The 19,475-nt window shown below is 52.6% G+C and overlaps 1 protein-coding gene across 1 annotated transcript; it reads left to right on the top strand.

Moving 5' to 3' along the window:
• The first annotated feature begins 50 nt into the window (after positions 1 to 50).
• LOC122388721 (guanine nucleotide exchange factor subunit Rich-like) lies at positions 51 to 16,424 on the top strand. The gene is made up of 22 exons (XM_043380090.1): positions 51 to 273; positions 594 to 701; positions 856 to 1,008; positions 2,506 to 2,683; positions 5,266 to 5,399; positions 5,755 to 5,843; positions 6,622 to 6,728; positions 7,202 to 7,467; positions 7,744 to 7,911; positions 8,298 to 8,491; positions 8,846 to 9,009; positions 9,444 to 9,676; positions 10,333 to 10,558; positions 11,109 to 11,212; positions 11,557 to 11,688; positions 12,032 to 12,271; positions 12,682 to 12,796; positions 13,182 to 13,291; positions 13,652 to 14,231; positions 14,525 to 14,684; positions 14,982 to 15,158; positions 15,497 to 16,424. The coding sequence occupies exons 1-22, from the start codon at positions 130 to 132 to the stop codon at positions 15,744 to 15,746; spliced, it is 4,032 nt and encodes a 1,343-aa protein (XP_043236025.1). The 5' UTR covers positions 51 to 129; the 3' UTR covers positions 15,747 to 16,424.
• The last annotated feature ends 3,051 nt before the right edge of the window (positions 16,425 to 19,475 follow it).

Below are 19,475 nucleotides of genomic sequence, written 5' to 3'. Positions count from 1 at the left end.
AAATAGCGTAATATGGTAGCAGCTGATCTGCAAATTCGCCAATGAAACAGTTATTTTGACGAGTCCGACCGACGAGTCTCGTTGAGGGGAGAGGGGAGATGACAGCCCTCCGCTCAGTCTCTTCGTAAAATGTATTTTCCAATTGGCTGGCCTAAGGTGTTAGACCCAAGAATTGACAATGGGGAAGAGCAATACAGAAGGATACTTTGTAATAGGGACAGAATACTATTTGCAATACTGTCAGATTCTCAGATAACAATATGGTTTTCCAAGGTGGGTAGGCTATTTTTCTTGCTATTTTATTATATATCCTGTTGACCAATTTGTAGGAGTTACAAAAAATAGTGTCTTTTGTTCAGCTGAAAAAATAGTTATTGAGAGTGTCAATAGGCAGGTATCTACCTACCTACCAATCTTTCCGCGTTTCCAGTACGCACATTCCACAATCTTGTTTTCATGTTGCTAATCATAATCACTGGATTAATATAATTTTCACTATATATTTTTATAGTCCTGTAAGATTCAAATAATTTTGTGCATTGATTTTGTCAGTACCTGTAACTTATATCACTGGTATTTCATTTTATCCACAGCCACCCCTGCCCATCGCATGTCACAAGAGGTCTCAGGAGTCACTGGAGAAACATGGAACAAACATTGATCTGCAATGGAGGCCAGACTCCTCCATGGTTGTTGTTACGGTATGTGCTTGTGTAAATTCAATTTTGACAAAGTAATGTGCAGATCAGCTGCTTGCACTGGGCTTCATAAACATGTTTTATATTGTATACTGTTGGGATTGCTCCCCAGCTGAGGAAGTTGTGCACATGAGTTATGGTGTTCTCTGTCTTTCAGACGTCAAAGAACTTCCTCTTGTTTTTCCACCTTGCTGTGGACAACAGGAAGACAAGTGTATACCAGCAGGTGGATTCATCACAGGCTGCGCTACGGCGAGAGAGTGCAGAACTCTTCTTGAAAGAGCCCATCCCTCCATTGGTTTTTGCCAAGGTAGGTGCTGAGTCTCTGCTCAGGTTCTTTTATTATTTTCTTACTGGTTAATGTATAATGGGTGGTTTTGGTTCTCCAACAATGTCCCTCCACAAGGCACAAGGCATTTGTTGAATTTATGTGCTGTAAATCCCATTATTCATTAATTTTTTGCCATAACCTGAAGCTTATTTGATCTTGATAACTACCTGGTGGTTAGGTGCCATCCTGCCAGTCATCAAAAAGTGGTGAACTTTATCCAGCAGTGGTACTCTTGGTTAGTTTGATCATTGGAGACATGTTTTACCTTTTATAACTCCCACCCAGGACAGTCCTGGCATGCTGTGTTGGCTGTCCATCGATTCATTTGTCAGGTGGGAAAATGGGCGGGGATTGTTGTGTTCCAATTAGATGCCTAATCTAATGCTTTTGCCCACCCGTGACATTCTCATTTGCATCTAGACGTGTGATAGCGTAGCCTGCCGATAATCGCATGTAAAACTTTCGTTTTTCTGTTCATTTCTCGCGGGAGAAAGGCATAAGATACACTTGTGACGCAAGTTTGAACGGCATGTTACGAGATGTTCTCTTGCACTTGTCACAAACTGAACTTATTTCTTATCTCAGCTTATAAATGTAGCAGCATCAGGGCACACATGCACGCTCAAACAGGGAAACAGGTTCATCAGTGTACCGATTCCGACAGTCTATGTCGTCGTTCAGCTTGCCCTACTACTGAATTCAACAAAAGCCAAAGTTCAAGGTGAATGCGGCGGGTGAAAAATGTCCGTGCTGATCACCGGTACCGAACTTTGACATGTGTTTTCCGCGGCCTCCGCTATATGGGAGCGACCAATGGATGGTGTGGGATGCGTGCTAGGTCCTCGCCGCCCATACTAGGGCGTATTCCGCCATCCAGAGTGGGGGACTGGTCTGGGAAGGGGAAGAGGCTACCTGTGGGCGGTACCGGGGACCGCCTGATTTGTGACAGCTCTATGTCAGTCACGAGTTCACCCATTAGCCGCATCCCGTCCCAGCCACGGTAATAGGTCGTGATATGGGGCGGATGCAGGACTCCGAGTCCTGCAAAAGTTGTGATGTGAGAGGTGAAAGTTTTTGAATTATGTGACTAGCCTTAATTACGGATGGCGACGGCGACAGAACTCGTACTTAATTAATGAACAGCGAAGATAAGACATAATAAAAGTAAAAAAGAATACATCGACTTTGGTAGAAGAAAGGTGATATTACGGTGCACGTATCTTTGACACGATCAGTATGTCTGTTTTGTTCGACATACCAATAAGCTTGTGTTCAAGAAATCGATCTCGAACCCCGAACCGACCTCACACGCATATGGCTTCTCCCATCTATTGCTGCTCTTTCTACAGCTCCCACCTCTAACCCCCCCCCCCCGTCCCGCTCGACAGGCGTTTCGGACGGGTCTCGACTCGCGGCTGACGCTGCTCTATCCGCACCTTCCACATCTGACCTCCCCTCCCCCTCCTCACTCGACAGGCGTTTCAGACGGGCCTCGACTCCCGGCTGACGTGTCTGACATGTATCCGCGACGAGCTGATGGTGGCCACGGCCTCTGGGCACGTGCTGCGGTACCGCTGGGATGGCACCATCAACTACGACTACTGCCTGGACCTGCGGCGGACGCCCTTCTCCGTCAACCAGCAGGTCTCCGTCGGTAGGTCTGGCATGGTGTGAGAGACGGCCGTTTTCCGTTGGTATACTTGAGCTGTGTGATAGAATTGGACAGAAAGACGTAGTCTCATGCCGCAGTAGGCTGGCGTCCGAAGGGTAGGCAATGTTCGGTCGTTAGGCATCACGAGAGGGAGGTGGGAGATTGGTGAAGCTGGTTTGATCTATGTATTTATGCCTTTTTTGTCACATCGAAGTAGCATTCAGCGGCTTAAGGTTTAGCGACGTAATGATGCCATAAGCTGGGCCCGAAAGAGGGCGGGGGGGGGGGGGCGTTTGTGGAGAATGCTATGATTTTGGTGTGCTGTGTTATGTTATTGGGACCATTGACTGCCGTTCTTCCGACTGCATCTTGGGTGATATTCTAGTAATAAAGTAAATGTAGACTTATTGAGCTTATCTCATCCAGATGCGCAAAGTTAACATGTTGCAGAAGTTTCAGTGTATGTACTAGAGACATGCGTCGCTCTCTGCCAAGTTCGTTAATGCATTTTTTTTTTTTTTCGTCACATCGAACATCGAACGGCTTAATGTTGGCGAAGCGCCGTCAGTCAGGACGTAAAGCTTTTAGCCGTGTTTCACCGCGCTGAAAGACCACATGCAATCGAATAAGACTGACATATTTCGTTTCTTTCACCGACTTATTTCGACTTATTTCGACTTATTTCGCAGCCAATGCAATTATACACCATAGATCGATGTGCAGCCCTGCTTTGAGCATGAGTCTTTGGAGGCGTACCTATACGACAGTCGACAGTGATCTTTCCCGCTTTAGCAGCGAAAAAAAAATAACACGTATGCTCAGTTCAACTCTGGGTCCCCGTTTTGAAAGCAAAATAACAATGCAATGTCTTACATCTTTTAAAGGGACCCTCCCACCTTAACATTAGTTTTGAGTTGAGATAGCCAAGTTTGCGGCCAGGCTCAGAAACCACCATTTATCCTGGTCGCAACCCCCGCAGCTTTATGGTGTTCAAGAAATTTCTTCCCTTTACTTGCAGGGTGGGACCAGCGTGGTCCCTATCTCTTAACCATTACGGGAATCTGATGACGTCATCAGGCTTTCGAACGTCCGTTAAATGTTTGACTAAAACGTTTTGTAGCACGCGGTGGTATATGCTGCTTTGCGCGCAACAAATGCCGCACTTTCAAATAAAGTCGCTAGGAACAGCGGAGATCCCAAAAAGTAAACAAAAGTATAAGTCTAATATCTTGAAAACCGGTGAATATTTTTCGATGAAATTTGGTAGATATGCGTTTTTGCTCTTTCTGAACCGAGCGACATCACTTTCATGCCAATTCATTAACTTTTTTGAAGGTGGGAGGGTCCCTTTAACTTGCATCACACAAATGTATTGGAAATAGTCGATTTGCGAATGGTGCTCTTCCATTTTTCAGCAAGTCCATCATTCCTGTGTGAGCCATATACCGTACAATAATTATCGTACATTGAGTGTACGACGATCACTCATTGTATTTCGCCGTCCCCTTCGTTCCTGTGACCACACATGTTCCATAATGGAAGGGAGGCTGGTTCCAGTGTCTCGTGTTTATTTGTCATGTTAAGTCGTACACATCCGGTCGCTGGCCCACAAATTTGAACGTTTGAAGGAATGCCGTGGACCTAAGGCGGCTGGTACACGTAACTCTACGGATGCCATGCTTGCGTGTCCGTTTTATTTTCTGGCCAGTATAGTAGTACGCTTACTAGCTCTGTCTCGAAGGCTGTGGGTGGTTTCACTTTTGTTACTGTTTGATGTCGACTGATAAGCACGCTCAGTCTCCTGTTTTTGCTGTGTGATGACGAAGGTCTTGGTACATGTGGTCTTGCGACATTGTGGTCCCCGAAACCCGACACATGCAATATCGTCAGGTGACCTGTGACCAGAGCTGGGTCGTCTGAGAGTCACGGGGATTCCCGAAAGCCCAGAAAGTTCGAAACCCCTCATACAGCTGCGGGTTTGATCTGGTGGCTAAAGGCTCGATCGTTGTGTCGGAATTTTCGCCCCGCTCGACACCCATTCCCGATACTGCTTAACAACTTTTCGGCCGTAAATACTTGACTTCCAACGATAAGTTGACCCCAAAGAAAGACGTGTGGCTAGACCCGTTCTAATGACGATGAACCTCGTGATGTTAATCTTCACGCAATGATAGATCACGTCGTATGACACTAATGTCATTATGCGAGGCAAAAGCGTAGCACTGCGTGACATTTCGTAATTTGTAGAACAGCACGTGAAACGTGACACTGCTGACCATTACGACGTCATACAATGAATGAAATGAAGGTAGGACGGGACGAATGGGACGGGATGAGATGGATTGTATGAATGGGATAATTGGATTGGTGCAAAATGGCTACAATGGTCGATGCGCCCCTCAACTAGCAAAGCCATTTAATCCAATAAACCCAATAAACCCCAATAAACTAGCACTGTCGTCACATGACATTGAAAAGTCATATGGTCGGACACAATAGATATAACACCGAGTCATGAGACCGCGTTGCCGTCGGGTATGCATCTATTCCCACTCTGACATCCCTCTCCGTCCCCCGTTTCACAGCGGTGCCGATCCAGGAGGCGGGCGTGCACGTGGTAGACATGGAGTACTCGCCCCTGGTGGGCGGGTTCGCCACGGTGCTCAGCGACGGCCGGGCCGCCTTCCTCACCGCCTCATCGCTTAAGTTCGACCCCAATGTGAGTGGACGGTGGGCTGGGGGTGCCGGGTAGCAGGGTGTATGCTCTGGGATGCTGGCTAGTGGTTTCACAAGTCTGGTGTCTTACTGACGTTGGAATGGAAACTTTTTCTGTGATTATATTTTATTTGTGTTGTTTTTATGAGTGTCAATTCATCGTCGGCTTTGCTTACTAACTAAATTCGAGAACTATCTTGCTGCATAATTTTTCTGTCGTCTTATCTTATTCGCTTCATAATTTCATAACCGCTGGTTCAAAGCAAATTGTTTTCCAATTCATGCCAACCTCCCTTTGCCCCCTCCCCTCTGTCTGTGTCTGACCGACTTTGTGTCCGTGTCTCTCTCCCTCCCGCCAGTCGGTGCAGGGGATCTGGGCGTCGGTGCAGGACGCCACGTGCGCCACCGTCAGCCACAAGTACCGTCTGATGGTGTTCGGTAGAGCCAAGTGAGTGCAGCTCTCGCCGGCTGCGGTACTACAGCTGACGGGCTGTGGCGGGGGTCGTAGCTCTCCGGCGGCCGATAATTGCGCGTGCAGACAGGCAGATGGGCTGAGAGGGTAGGAGGGAGGGGCAGTGGATGAGGCTAGTTTCCATAAAAGTGCCTGTAAATGGTTGTAGTATATTGATGTCAGCGGTCGCCTAGAATAGAACCCCTCCGTGGTTTTTCATAGGTGCACGTCACAATGGAAGTTTTTGTTATATATTTCCTGAAGTTTGGAGAGGAAATGAGATCTTCTCCACAAGGTTACATGCGCTTTTAAGCCGGCTCACGTTTCACCAATAACAACGTTGAAATAAAACGTCCTTCGATGCCAGCTGCGCCCCTGATTCAATCCATATTTATGAGGCTTTGTGGGGTTTCGGCTGGGTTACCCTGTTCTGACTACAATGCCTCCCGTCGACCTGACACTGTCCACGTTGTGATCTACCCTGGCCTGGATTGTGACCATGATCCTGTGCCCCGCTATGACCCTATTTTTATTGGATTTTACCAGATACGGACCCTTTCTGTGATCATTTTGTAACTTGTAACTGTGCACTGTGTGCAGTGACCGTCCTGTTAGCCGTTAGGGATCCATTATAACCGAACATGACCGGCTGTAACCTCGGCTGTGACTGTGCCCTGACCTTGCGAGACCTGATTACAAATTTGACCCGATATAACGCGTTGTTGCCCGTTTTGGGCTGTGACCACGTTCTGACTGTGACCCTCCCCTCCCTCAGTGGCGAGTGTGTGGTCTGCTGTGTGGACGACACGACAGGCGGTCTGCAGGTGCTGCACCGGCTCATCCTCTCCAGCAAGGACTACGCCGGATCGCCCGGACCCGTCGGTAGGTGACAGTGCGACCTGCAGAGAGCTGGAACTGTAGTCACCCCAGAAACTGCACTGAAACGTGATTGGGGACCCCTGGAGGAGGGTGGAGGAGTGCCCCAGGAATACCCGTGAAAGTACCCTGTACCCATACACATACTACCGATGATAGTATGTGTATGACGGTGATTTCAGTGTGCTACAAAGTACGGGTACGGTGAGTTAAAGCGCACTCGGAAGGGGGAAAAGGGCGTACGGAGTTGATAGCGCTCATCTGATACCGTTGGTAGTTGCTTCAAAGCCGATTCTTAGAGGTCGATGTCGTGGCATTTTTCACATAGCGTGTCGAGTAGGTATCAACGCGTTGGTGTGATGTGACATAGCTCATTGCTCATGGTATCGATGATAGTATGTTCTATGCAGTATCATATTATCAATATCCCGGTAAATGTATTAGTAATGATAACACACGCCCGTCTCCGCCGCCCGCAGGTCGTCTCTCGTGGACGCCGGACAGCTGTGCGCTGGCGGTCACGTGGCGCGAGCGGGGCCTCTCCGTGTGGTCTGTGTTCGGCACACTGCTCACGTGCACACTCTCCTGGGACGATGACGTCATATCGGCGCGTGACGTCGAGTGGGGCTCCGAGGGCTACCAGCTGTGGCTACTGAACGGACGCCGCCCGGGGGAGGACGACTTCGCCAACCGGGTCATGCAGCTGGCGTTTGTCAAGTCGGCACTCTCCGTCAACCCGTGCATGGTGAGGCTCGGAACTGACTTGGGGTAGATTATGGACATTGGAGTCTCTGGTTGGTCATGATGCGGTGTCGAGCTCTTTAGGGCGGCGGTGTCCCTGATGGAGTTGGCAATGTTGTCCTCGGGCTGTTCTTTTGTCATACGTCTTGTGGTCATCGCCGGTTTATAACTACTTTAGTGCAAAGAAACAGCTACGTGGTTGTAGAGTTAATTGTATTGCCTCTGCAAAACGCCAATGTCATCATTTAGTCTACTTACCGTTCTCTTTCCCTCTGTGCAGAGTAACCAGGAGCACGTGTGCCTCCAAGGCGAGGACCGGGTGCTGATCAGCTGTGACGACCCGGCCTCTCTGGGGGCGCCGGCCGGAGGTCACACCATGGCCGGCAGCAAACAGTGGATCACCGTGCCCGTGCCGCACGTCTACGTCGGATCCAACTGGCCTATTCGGGTAGGTTATGTGCCGGAGGTCCTCCAACAGACCGATACGGGTAGGTGAACCCCTTCAACTGGTAAATACGGGCTGGTGGGATCCAACTAGCCCATACCGATAGGGTTCAAGTGGCCCATTTGGGTAGGTCATGGTTACGATTCTTGGATCGACCGACCGGAGTTTTAGAGATTGTAGTGGAGAGAGCTGAAGATGTTTGAAGGTTCATGAAGCTGTATAGCAAAATGTAGGGTATGCCGCACGTTTTGCGACGTCTTCACCGCCATCATTACCCGTCGGCAATACACGACACTCGAGACCTTCTTACTTGAATCGCCATTTTACCTCCTCCTAGCCCCCCCCCCCATTTACAATCGTTCTTATCTTACCCTGTTCCCTTCCCGCAGTACACGGCGCTGGACGAGGGCGTGCAGCACGTGGCGGTGGCCGGCCGGACCGGCGTGGCGCACTACTCGCTGCTCACTCGCCGCTGGAAGCTGTTTGGAAACGAGAACCAGGAGAAGGACTTTGTGGTGACGGGCGGTCTGATGTGGTGGCGCCAGCTGCTCATCATGGGCTGCTACAACATCAACCTCAAACGGTGAGGCAGCGACCAGATGCAGGTGGGAAAGGGATAGAGGTCAGTCGGTGGTCGATTGCTGCAGTCGGTGGTGATTTTAAGTGGAAATAGTGCTCAAAAGTGGAAAGTGGTGCTCTTTGTTGGATTTCTAGATAAATTAGTGTTTCAGCTCTGATTTCTTTTACGTGACAATTTTATATTGTGTGAATAACGACATTAGGTCCTGATGGACTCGGTTGTTGGTCCTCAAGACATTCCAATTGTAGTAGCATAATTAAAAGCGTCTCCCTGCAAGTTCTCACCAATCAAGCGATGGGTCACAAGAAGCGCTAACGCCGGTGTGCCCCCCCCCCCCCCCACACACACATATTCCAGCGACGAGATCCGGTTATACCCCCGCGAGTCTCGGCTGGACAACGCGTTCGTGCAGATCACGCCGGTGCACGCGCAGGTGCTGCTGCTCAACCTCTACCAGGACACGCTGATCGCCTACTCTGCCGACAGCCACATCACGCTCTACCACATCAAGGAGAGCTCAGGTAGGTTCTACCGCTCTATGTAGCCACATCACGCTCTACCACATCAAGGAGAGCTCGGGTGTGTTCTACCGCCCTGCTATATAGCCATAACAGAATAGACAGTCACATCACGCTCTACCACATCAAGGAGAGCTTAGGTAGGCTCTACCACTCCACTGTAATAGCCACATCACGCTCTACTACATCAAGGAGAGCTCAGGTGCGTCAGTGGTGGAGAGCATTAGCTTTTGCTAAGGGGAGCACTAGTGAGTTGCGCTTTTCCATCCTACCACATGAGTGAGCGCGTTGGGGCACTTTCTAACTAATATTCATGTTTCACAAACTCAACTGCACATGTCTGAATTAAACGGACAGCTAATTTCATACATGCTCATGTTTCTTTCGTCTTTTTCGTATTGTAACCGCCCCCTCACCAACTACCCCTCTCCCCGCAGCGTCCGAGCCGGCCGCCGCCGAGGTGTCGCTGATCCAGAATATCGACATCTCTGCTCTCACTGCCCACCCGGCCTGCGTGGTCTCCGTGTCGATGTCGACGCTGCGGATGGAGCCGAGCCGCCGGCGCTCGCCGATCCCCCAGTCGGTGCTGGTCAACATCTGCGGCCGACTGCTGATGCTGCAGCGCGACCCGGACGAGGCCGGACAGCCCGTCCAGGCCGACAACAAAATGGTGGGTTTGCTGGAAGATAGCTAGTCAGGGAAGCGTTAAAAGGGACGCATTCGTTTGTGAAATGCATGACGGAGAACAGTATCATTTTTAGTTTGTTTCGTAATGGCTATCTTTTCGGTCATTAATAAGTAATTTCTACGTCAGCAATAATTGTTCACTTTATTTAGCTAGACTCACTAGATAGTAGCTGGCAGAGTCGATACGGGCCGTGTTTCTGTTGATAGTCGTTCGAAATTGCGCTCGTGTAGCAGTTCCCTGCGGTTTTCTCACAGAGTCCGCGGGCGCGGTGGCCAGCTGACTTCCCGCACACTGCCCGTATTCCCACGGTCGGCCGAGACACTCCGTGTGGCCGCCATGCCTCGCACGCGATAGTCAGCCAAATTCGTGCAGAACTTACGTCATTTTTAACGGTGGTCCACGTTTTTCAGTGCATACTTGCCGCGCATGTCACACCGGCCAAGGCCTACAGAGTACAGATGACATATTTGACACCTGACACTTGCCATTTGACGGCCGACACCGTCGGTCACGCTACACCAGTGAGTGGCTTGACACATGACTCTATGACAGTTGACGATCTGTCACCTCCCGTCAGTTGACACATGTCACTAAGCGGTCATTTGACACCCTGACGATCGTCTCTGTCTATCTCACAGTTCACGTCTTCTGTGCTGACGCCGACGGTGTTGGCGTCCATGGTGGAATCCGTCTGGTGTCCAGGCACCGTCTCACATCGGATGAAGCTGGCAGACGTCCTCTGGATCAACTCGGGCCAGCACGGCATGCGCGTGTGGCTGCCACTGTTCCCGCAGAACGACAAGGTGCACAACTTCATGTCCAAGCGGATCATGCTGCCGTTCCAGTGCAGTATATACCCGCTAGGTGAGTTAGTGGTGCAGAATAGTACGGGTACGACATTCGCGCGGATATAAATAGAATTATGTGATGTGTAGGATATTCGCATGTATGAGATGGGTACGATGGGTACGACGGTACGGGATGTCTGAGGCTGTGTGCAGTGATGGTACGCGGTCTGGGAAGGCACGGTGAGAGAGCTTGCTTGGAGCACGAAAAGTATTCGTGATAGTTTGTTATTGCTTTCATGGTATGGACGAATAACGACGCATAGTGTTATACGGGGCTGAAATGCCAAAATAGTTCAAGATGTGCTTAATGAGCAAAAATGTAGATCAAATACTCAATGACCACCTAGCAATACATTTTTTATGAGTGACTGTCTGTCTTACAACGGCCTTTCCGATGTCTGTTCCTATATAAGTGTGACATTGCCATGCTTTTGCTGATATCCCGTTCCTAACACCTGGCTTCACCAACCTGTGATTTCAGTGCCGAGGCATGACGACGCTGGGGGCTGATAATAATACCCTGCATGTATCCCGAACAGTAACACCCTTCTCCCCTGTGTTTGCAGCGGTGAAGTATGACGACGCGGTGATCCTGGGAGCGGAGAACGATACGGTGGAGTTCCCCGGCAGCAAGTGTGGCCGGCTGCCCTACTGCGCCGTGGAGAGGACGGTTAGTCAATAGGGGACAGCCACTGAGCTGTGGGGAATTGGTAGATGGGCTGACATAGTTGCTTGCTGAGTGGTGCGGCCGGCTGCCCTACTGCGCCGTGGAGAGGACGGTGGGTCAATAGGGGACTGCTGGCTGGGAAAATGGTGGATTGGGATGGGTGGTTGAATGGCTGCCTTCTGATGAAGTTTATAGCTATAATCTCGCTGCCGCCTGTGATATTTCATATGTAGGATAAAGCAGATGTTTGCCCTGAAATGCCCTGAAACCCATTTATCATGCCCTGAAACTACAGCTTGGAAAACTTGACAGTAAAATTGAACACCATTCCCGTTATGTTTCCACAGAGTCAGGTGTACCTGCAGCACATTCTGCGCCAGCTGCTGCGGCGGAACCTGGGCTACCACGCGTGGGAGATAGCGCACCGCTACACCCACCTGCCATACTTCTCACACGCGCTGGAGCTCCTCCTGCACGAGGTGAGAATGGCAGGCATGTGATGCGAGCGTGTTTATCGAGTGTGAAAGGCCGTGTTTCAGGAGGCACGCTAGAATCAAGAATCAAGAATCAAGGTTGTTTGGGCTCTGGAAGAAGACATCGAGGTCTATGTTGTAGCCCATTTCTTTTTCTTTTTAATCACACGTTTTTCTACATGTGATTAAAAAAAGGACTGGCTAGAAGACTGTACTTGTCAAATTAAGCCACAGACGCATGTTACACGTGAACGGTGTTTTTTCTGAAGTCCGTCCTCTTGTATATATGTGTTTTCCGCTGCCTCCGCAGCCATCTTTGTGTGACTGTAGTTCCTCTCCCCGACGCCAGGTGGTGGAGGAGGAGGCCACCTCCAAGGAGCCGATCCCTGACGCACTTCTGCCGCGCGTCATCGAGTTTATCCGCGAATTTCCCGTCTACCTGGACACGGTGGTACGGTGCGCGCGCAAAACAGAGATGGCGCTGTGGTCGTACCTGTTTGCGTCGGCCGGTCAGCCGGTACACCTGTTCCAGCAGTGTCTGCGGCGTCAGCAGCTGGACACGGCGGCCTCCTACCTCATCATACTGCAGGTGGGTGTTAGGGCAGTGTCTGGACACGTCGGCCTCCATGTGGTGCAGAGTGAGACAGTGTCTGTAAGGCAGTGTCTGAAGCTGGACTCTCCTACCTCATCATACTGCAAGGGGTGGACACGGTGGGATGGAGCTCATCACACATATCCATAGTGGCAGTGCTACGCACAACGCACTAGTTGCTGACGAGATATAACATTGCTATCGTTCAGCTGCTTCCTTAAACTATCTGCGCCCAATATCTGGCACAGGTATGGAATAAGCGGACAAATACCCTCCAAACCGCACGACATAGAGCCCAGTGATTTCCATCACATTGCCGGTCGCTCCGCTGAACCAGTAAGCAAATAACTCAACACCAAAATATCGTTTCACCTACATAATTACATGAATGTCTCCTCTCTCGTCAGAATCTGGAGACTGCGGAGACGAGTCGCCACTACGTGACGCTCCTGCTGGAGGCCAGCCTCGAGGAGTGCCGCTGGAAACTGGCCAAGGATCTCACTCGCTTCCTCAGGGCCATCGGTGAGCACAGAGACCCGCGTACGTTCCCAGAGTTGTCGATAGTCGGGGAGGGCAGGGAAGTGCGATAAAGGGTACGGAAAGAAAATACGGGATCACGCTAGTTTTGAGATGAACAGCATGTTGTGAACCTACAAGTCTCTCAGTCTGCCTGTCCTTGTGCTCAGCGTGGGATGAAAATTGAATGCCTGTGTTTTGAGTATGTCTAGTTTTTACAATGCATCTGTCTGCACGCTCGCATCCATCTTTGGCAAATACCTAATGCTGCGTAATAATTCAATCGACTTGTAGTTGATGTGTGTTGTCCAGCTAGACTGAGTACACACGGTTGCACGCTACAGCACGCACACGAGCTATAACTGATGCGCCTTTGTCCTCGCCTGGCCAGACCCTGCTGACCTGGAGTCGCCGCGGGAGCTGAAGCAGCAGCTGTCGCACGTAACGCCGCCCGTATCTCCCAACGAGGAGGACCTCTCGCTGGTGTACGGCACGCTTCAGGTACGGACGAATGGGATTTCTAATTCTAGCTGCTGTTGTCATTGCGAGGGCACGGACGAACAGTAGTGTGTGGTGAGGGTGGGGGAATCTTCTTCCGCGAAAGGCGTGAGGACTGTGACTAATTGCCCTGACCAACACAGCAGAAATGGTGTGGTTGAAGGGTCAGGTGGTCGTCTGAGTTTTCCGCCGTATATCTTGCATCTGAGTGTGGTACATACCTAGTGCTTCGTGCGCAGATGTAATGTCTGATGCTGTTGTAGCTTCAGGCATCACCTCTGCCAGAAACATTTCACTACAACAATCGTGACACACCCCACAGGTAACAAATAGCGTGTCTCACACCTCCCCTCCCTCCACCAGGTCCGCGGCCGCAGCCTGAGCACCTCGGCCAACCCTCGGGTGGAACACAAGCAGGTGACTCGCACCAACAGCGACCAGCGGGCCATGCGCCGCAAATCGGCCGGCCAGGAGCGAGCCGAGCCAACCACAGAGGTCGCGCGGCAGCGGCTCTTCATTGACCAGGTGCTGGAGCGGCACGCGCGCCGTCTGCTCACCCGGCGCCGGCTGAGACTGCTCGCCAGTTTCGCGGCGCACATGGAGTTTCACCTGGTGGAGTGGCTGCGCCGCGAGCGATGGCGCGCCGCGCTGGTTGATGATCTGGTGGAGGCGCTGCGTCAGCTGCACCACGACTTCCAGTGGCCGTACCCGGTGCCGCCGCAGCCGATCGGGTTCTTCCTGGCCGCAGCGGAGACGGGTCACGGCGGGAGCACCAACGGCAAACCCGGCAGCACGGCCGGGCAGCTGCACGAGCGACTCCGGGCGCTACACGTCCACACGGGAGATGGAGGGGACCACGCGGCACCACCGCCGCCGCTGGTCCCTCCAGAGACGCCGTCACCGGTGACACAGGACGCCCGACTGCTGCCACATCTCGTCAAAGGTGAGACATATGCAGTTACTAGTCGGGAGGTGAATGTGTTGAATGTAGTATGCTGCTGATGTGCATATAATTGCGTGACAGTTCGTTCGATAATTTTTCGAAGCGTTGAGCACCGTCTTAAATACCGCTTAAAATTAACTAACACCAAAATAATGACATAGTTATGTTCTTTCTTTAGAAATGAGCCTTCCTCGTATCAGTTTCCGCAAAATTCCACTTAGTTATCTCTAACTACAAGGTACATGGCAAAATATAATTTCCTTTCAATTTATCCGATCGTTTTCCCTCCGCAGGCGCCAACGACACGTCCAGCATCGTGAGTGAGGAGGGCAGCTCGACGTGGGCCGAGGAGGACGTCACTCCGCTGGAGACGCCGAACGGCTCCTCGGGAGGCGAGCTGCTGCAGCTGGACGTGGCGGCGCGCGGCACGCAGGAGGCACAGGTGCAGCTTAGGTGAGTTTGTACGCATAACACAGGTGAGGCACAGGTCCAGCTCGGGTGAGTTTGAGTGCCAAGTGCATACGCATAACACAGGAGGCCCAACTCAGTCACTGCTAACTCAGGTGCAGTGTAATTCAGTTAGAAGCCAAGGTCAAATGTCTGGTGGAGGCTGCGAATAAATTGTACGAAGCGTCCTCAACGGTAAATATTTGTGATATTTTGGCTTGTGTTGTGTATCAACTATCAACGTTGGCTTGTCGGACTGCCATGTCCCGTGTCTCCTCTCACCATCCCTCCCCTTCCGTCCAGGTACCTGCTGCAGATCATGCTGGAGGCCGAGTGCGTCGAGTGGGCGCTGCTCATCTCCATCGTTCTGCGGGACGCCATGGCCGTGGTGCGAACCATCAACCTGACCCGAGCCGGGGACGGCCTCACCCGGCTGCGCGCCGGCCTGCGCGCCCTACACACCTGGACCGTCAATGAGTGGTGAGTGGGGGGATCGAGTCTGAGCGGAGGGAGCTTTCTAAAATGTTTTAAGGCTAAAACTTTTGTGGCCGATAACTCAGATCACGGGTACAAATCAGTCGTCTGCTGGAAACCGTCGTGGGGTTTTTGCTTCGAGTAGTAGAAAAACTTGCAGTGCTTGTACCCTCGGGTCATTTTCATAACGTAATGAGTTGATGTCATTGACATGGGTTCGGTTGCAGCTTATGCTCAGTGCACCGCAATGCGAGTCGCAAGCTCAGATGTGGGTGCAGTACATTCCTTCTCACTGTCCGTCCCCCACCATCTGACCCAGCCATGCCTGTCTCTCCGTGTTCCAGCGTCGGCTACCAGCCGTTCGTGCAGGTGGTCTCTCGCCAGCTGCTGGCCGAGAACTCGCCGGTGACGGAGCCGGTGCCGCCGCGCTCGCGCACGGTCAGCGGGGTCAGCACGGCCAGCACGCTGACCGAGGAGCCCGAGCCGGAGCCGGAGCCGCCGCTGGAGCCGGAGCCGGAGCTGCCGGAGCCGGCGGACGCCGACGGCCGGCCGGCGCCGGACGAAGAGCCGGGTGGTGGGTGCGTGCTCATGTAGCGACTGGTTACGGACGGAGGGAAACGATCTGTAGGTACAACGGGCAGCGCCGCCCGGGACGCGCGGGGTTTATAGTACACCGGGTACATGTCGGACGGTCGTGCTATGTGCGATCGGTCCTGTGGTACGGCGCGCTGCGCTGGCTCAGCGGACAGCGGCCCCGGCCGACTGGCTCACATTAGCTCAGTTTGGCTCAGCCGGGCTCGGCCGGCAGCCCGTGCTGTGGTCCGGCACGGGGCGTGAAGTGAGCGACGGAGCCGTGCGAAGCAGGCTCGCCCGGCTGTACATAATCTGTGCCAACCTGTGATAAGAGTCGGCGTGTTCCGATCGTGCCGAGCGAGAGAGGGGGACTGTTTTTAGCGACTGTTTTGGTCGGCGAGCGCGGCTCGAGCGGCCACCGCGTGCCGACAGTGTACAATACCTATAGAGTACCATTCCTGCCGCCCGTTGCCGGCGAGATTGTTAACGTCGCGTCAGACAGCCGTCCGCCCGGCCGGCGCGCGAGCGGCGGGCCTCTACAGCTCACTCTTGTGTATCAATATTTATCGACGACGAGACGTTAGAGAGCGGGAGACAGCAGTTACGACTGGTTATGTGTCAAGCTCGAGTTGAGCACTGAACATGCCATTGAAGCGTTGACGAACATGTGCCGACCAATATAAATGAGAACTTATCGTATTCATGCTTGAGATCATGAACCTGACTGGATGGGGTAAGCGGTTATCTTGGCTATTGCGATGAAGGTGGGTGCATACTAAGGATTTATGATGTCCATTGGATTAGCTTACAACAAATAATCCTGAATGAAGTAATCTTAACTCATTGAAGATCGGCGTGGCCCGCCCGTTGAACGATTTTTGAATTACAGTGATTTCGACAAACGTCAAAGCTCTCTATATACCGTGGTCAAAGCTTTGTGTGGAACTAGAGCGGCCGCGGGACGGGACAGTTCATCAAAAACTCATAACTTATGGATCGAAAAAGCTTCCATCGAAATAAATAGCCAATCTTATATGATTTATCTAGTTTTTTCGTACTAGCATGCTGTTGAAGATGCTAGCCGGCTGCACAGCTTATGAGTCAAATATAAATTAGTGGCGCATTACCTCAAAGATTGTTTACAATGGTATGCTGCGGCATGATTGGGTGGTGATTGGGGTTGATTGTGAATTGTGATGCTGGGACACGCCTAAGAGCTGGACTTTTTGATGACGTCTTCGGGTGACGTCATGTCGTGTGTGACGTTTCGTGAGCAGGTAAGGAAAAGTCACCACCGCTGGCGAACATTTAGTGCGGTAAATGGCAAACACAAATGCTGCGCAGAAAAAACAAATGTGTAACTTCAGACAACATATGTTCGAGATGTATGATGTGCAATGCAGAAAATGAAGACCTCGCCCACTTTATATTGAATTGCCCAGCTTATGAAGAAGAAAGACAAGAATCAATGCATCTTCAGAAACCCTATGCAAAGGATATTTTAGGGATGTTTCTGTTTGAGGAGGAAGATATCGAAGAAAAGAAAGAAGTATTGCTTAAGCTGTGGATAGATAGGCATGCGCGCCATTTCGATATTCTGTATTCGGAATTCAGTGAATGTTGGACATATCTAGTCCTGCGGACGAGACAGAAACAATGTTACAGAGGGAAGGCACTGCATACATGTCTATCTCCCCCCAGTCTTTGCCGGCCGGGAACAAAGACTTACATAGATTGGCATAGATTGAAGGGTGCCGTAACGAAACGACGCCGAAAGGCCAAACGACGGGTCGCATTCACGGGAGCGCGAACAAACAAATAGCCCAGGGGGCAACAAAACACAGCTTCTAGGCAACCAGAACGAGTGGACCGGCTGGAAAACGAGCCGGGACAACGATCAAACACTAAACGCGGAACATATCCGAACATCGCAAACAACTGCCGAGTTTGACAATGATAGGGAGTCAGTGGCACAGTCAGCGCGTGAAATTGGGGTCGCGATAGCGGATCGGCATTTGGCGCGGGCGATCACTGCGACGGGGACGGTCGGGTTCAGTATCTCTCAGCGGCTGCGAGCCTGGCGCGGCAGGGGGCGGCATGGCCGGCGGCGACGGCGTGGCATGACCGGGCGACAACGCATGCGGGGACACGCGATGTGGTGGTGAAGTCGACATGGACGGTGACGGCGTCACACACTGTGGGGACACAAGGGGCGGCGACGCATCTCGCTCGCGCGGGGATAACACCACAGGCGGCGATGGCGCGGGTGGACGCGGTGTCGGGGGCCTGCCACGGGGCGCCCGCGGCGGCGTCGCCGGCATCTGGCCGACCACTGGAGTCGGAGAGCCGGGGGGTTGCGCCGCAGGTGGAGAAGTGGGTGGCGTCAGTCCAGAGTTCGCGTGCGACTGTGACACGCGTGTTGGATGTCGGCGGAAGTCGTCGAGCAGTTCGTCCATTCGGGTGTGCTGACGACGAGCCGGAACAACCGGAGTGTATTTGCGCAGGAACTGCCTGTTGCGCAATGTCATTCGGCCGCTGCCGTCGACCCGGACCATGTACTGGTTATGTTGTCGCACCTCCACGACGCGGCCAGTTTTGTCCCACTTCCTGGGATATCTTCCGATTTGGTTTTGGAGGCGGACGGCATCACCGACGGTCAGTGGAGGTAGTCGCCTCGTATGTGCGGACCAGCGTTCGTGGTCCCGCATGTGGCGGTTCCGGAGTGCCTCCTCACGAGCACTCAGGGTTTCGCGCCACGTGGGATGAGGACGGTACTGACCGGGGGGTATCGGGATGAAGTCTCGCACCGGACGACCGAACACGCATTGGGCCGGCGACAGCCCTGTCGTGGGGTCGGGAGTGTTGCGGTAGTTCAGCATGGCGCGCTGGAAGCGTCGCACGTTCAGTTCCCCGTTGTCACCTGTGTTGCCTTCGATCATGCGTTTGACGGTTTTGACGCCAACCTCAGCGCGACAGTTCGCGTGTGGGAATGCCACAGAGGAGCGGCGGTGACGAACACCGTAGTCGGCCAGAAACGCCTGTGTCTCGTGGGCAGTGAACTCCGGCCCGCCATCGCTCGTCAGCTCCTCAGCGATGCCAAATGTGCTGAAGACGCGGTAGAGACAGTCTCGGAGGCCTGCGCTGCCATCTTGTGCTCTCTCAACGATTGGCCAGTTAGAATAACGATCAACGATGACGAGGTACGTACGGCCGCAGTGTGTAAAGTAGTCCGCGCATAGTTGCTGGAACGGGTACTCTGGGTAACTGATGTCCTCAGGTGGGGCCCATGGCTGCGATGGGGCGTTCCGGTTGCACGTGTGGCATCGTTCACGGGCGCGCCGAATAGCTGACGTGATGCCGGGCCAGTACACGCTTACGGCCGCGCGCGCGAGCATCATGCCGATCCCTTGGTGCGCACCGTGGAGACTCTGGAGCACCTCCTCGCGGAGGCTGGGTGGGATGACGATTCGCTGATCATACAGGATGATGCCGTCGCTGGTGTATAGGCCATCACGGAGCGAATGATACTCTCGGAGCTCCTCAGGCATCTCGTGGCGGTGGGCTGGTAGCCCTCCCTCGATCAGTTCGAGAAGTCGCATCATCGACGGATCGCCTGCCGTTGCGTCCCTCACGCGGTCCCAGGTGACAGACCGGATCGTGGTGATGGCGGCTGCCGCTACCTCGCCAGCATCGTCGACGGTGACGTCGTCGGAGAGGCTTATGCCGATGGGAGCGCCGGTTGGGTACCGG

This window comes from Amphibalanus amphitrite, unplaced genomic scaffold (assembly GCF_019059575.1).
Source record: "Amphibalanus amphitrite isolate SeventyFive unplaced genomic scaffold, NRLGWU_Aamphi_draft 000333F_arrow, whole genome shotgun sequence".
NCBI classification, from domain to species: Eukaryota; Metazoa; Arthropoda; class Thecostraca; order Balanomorpha; family Balanidae; genus Amphibalanus; species Amphibalanus amphitrite.
The sequence above is the reverse complement of the archived record's forward strand: the minus strand, read 5'-3'. Positions and strand labels throughout refer to the sequence as shown.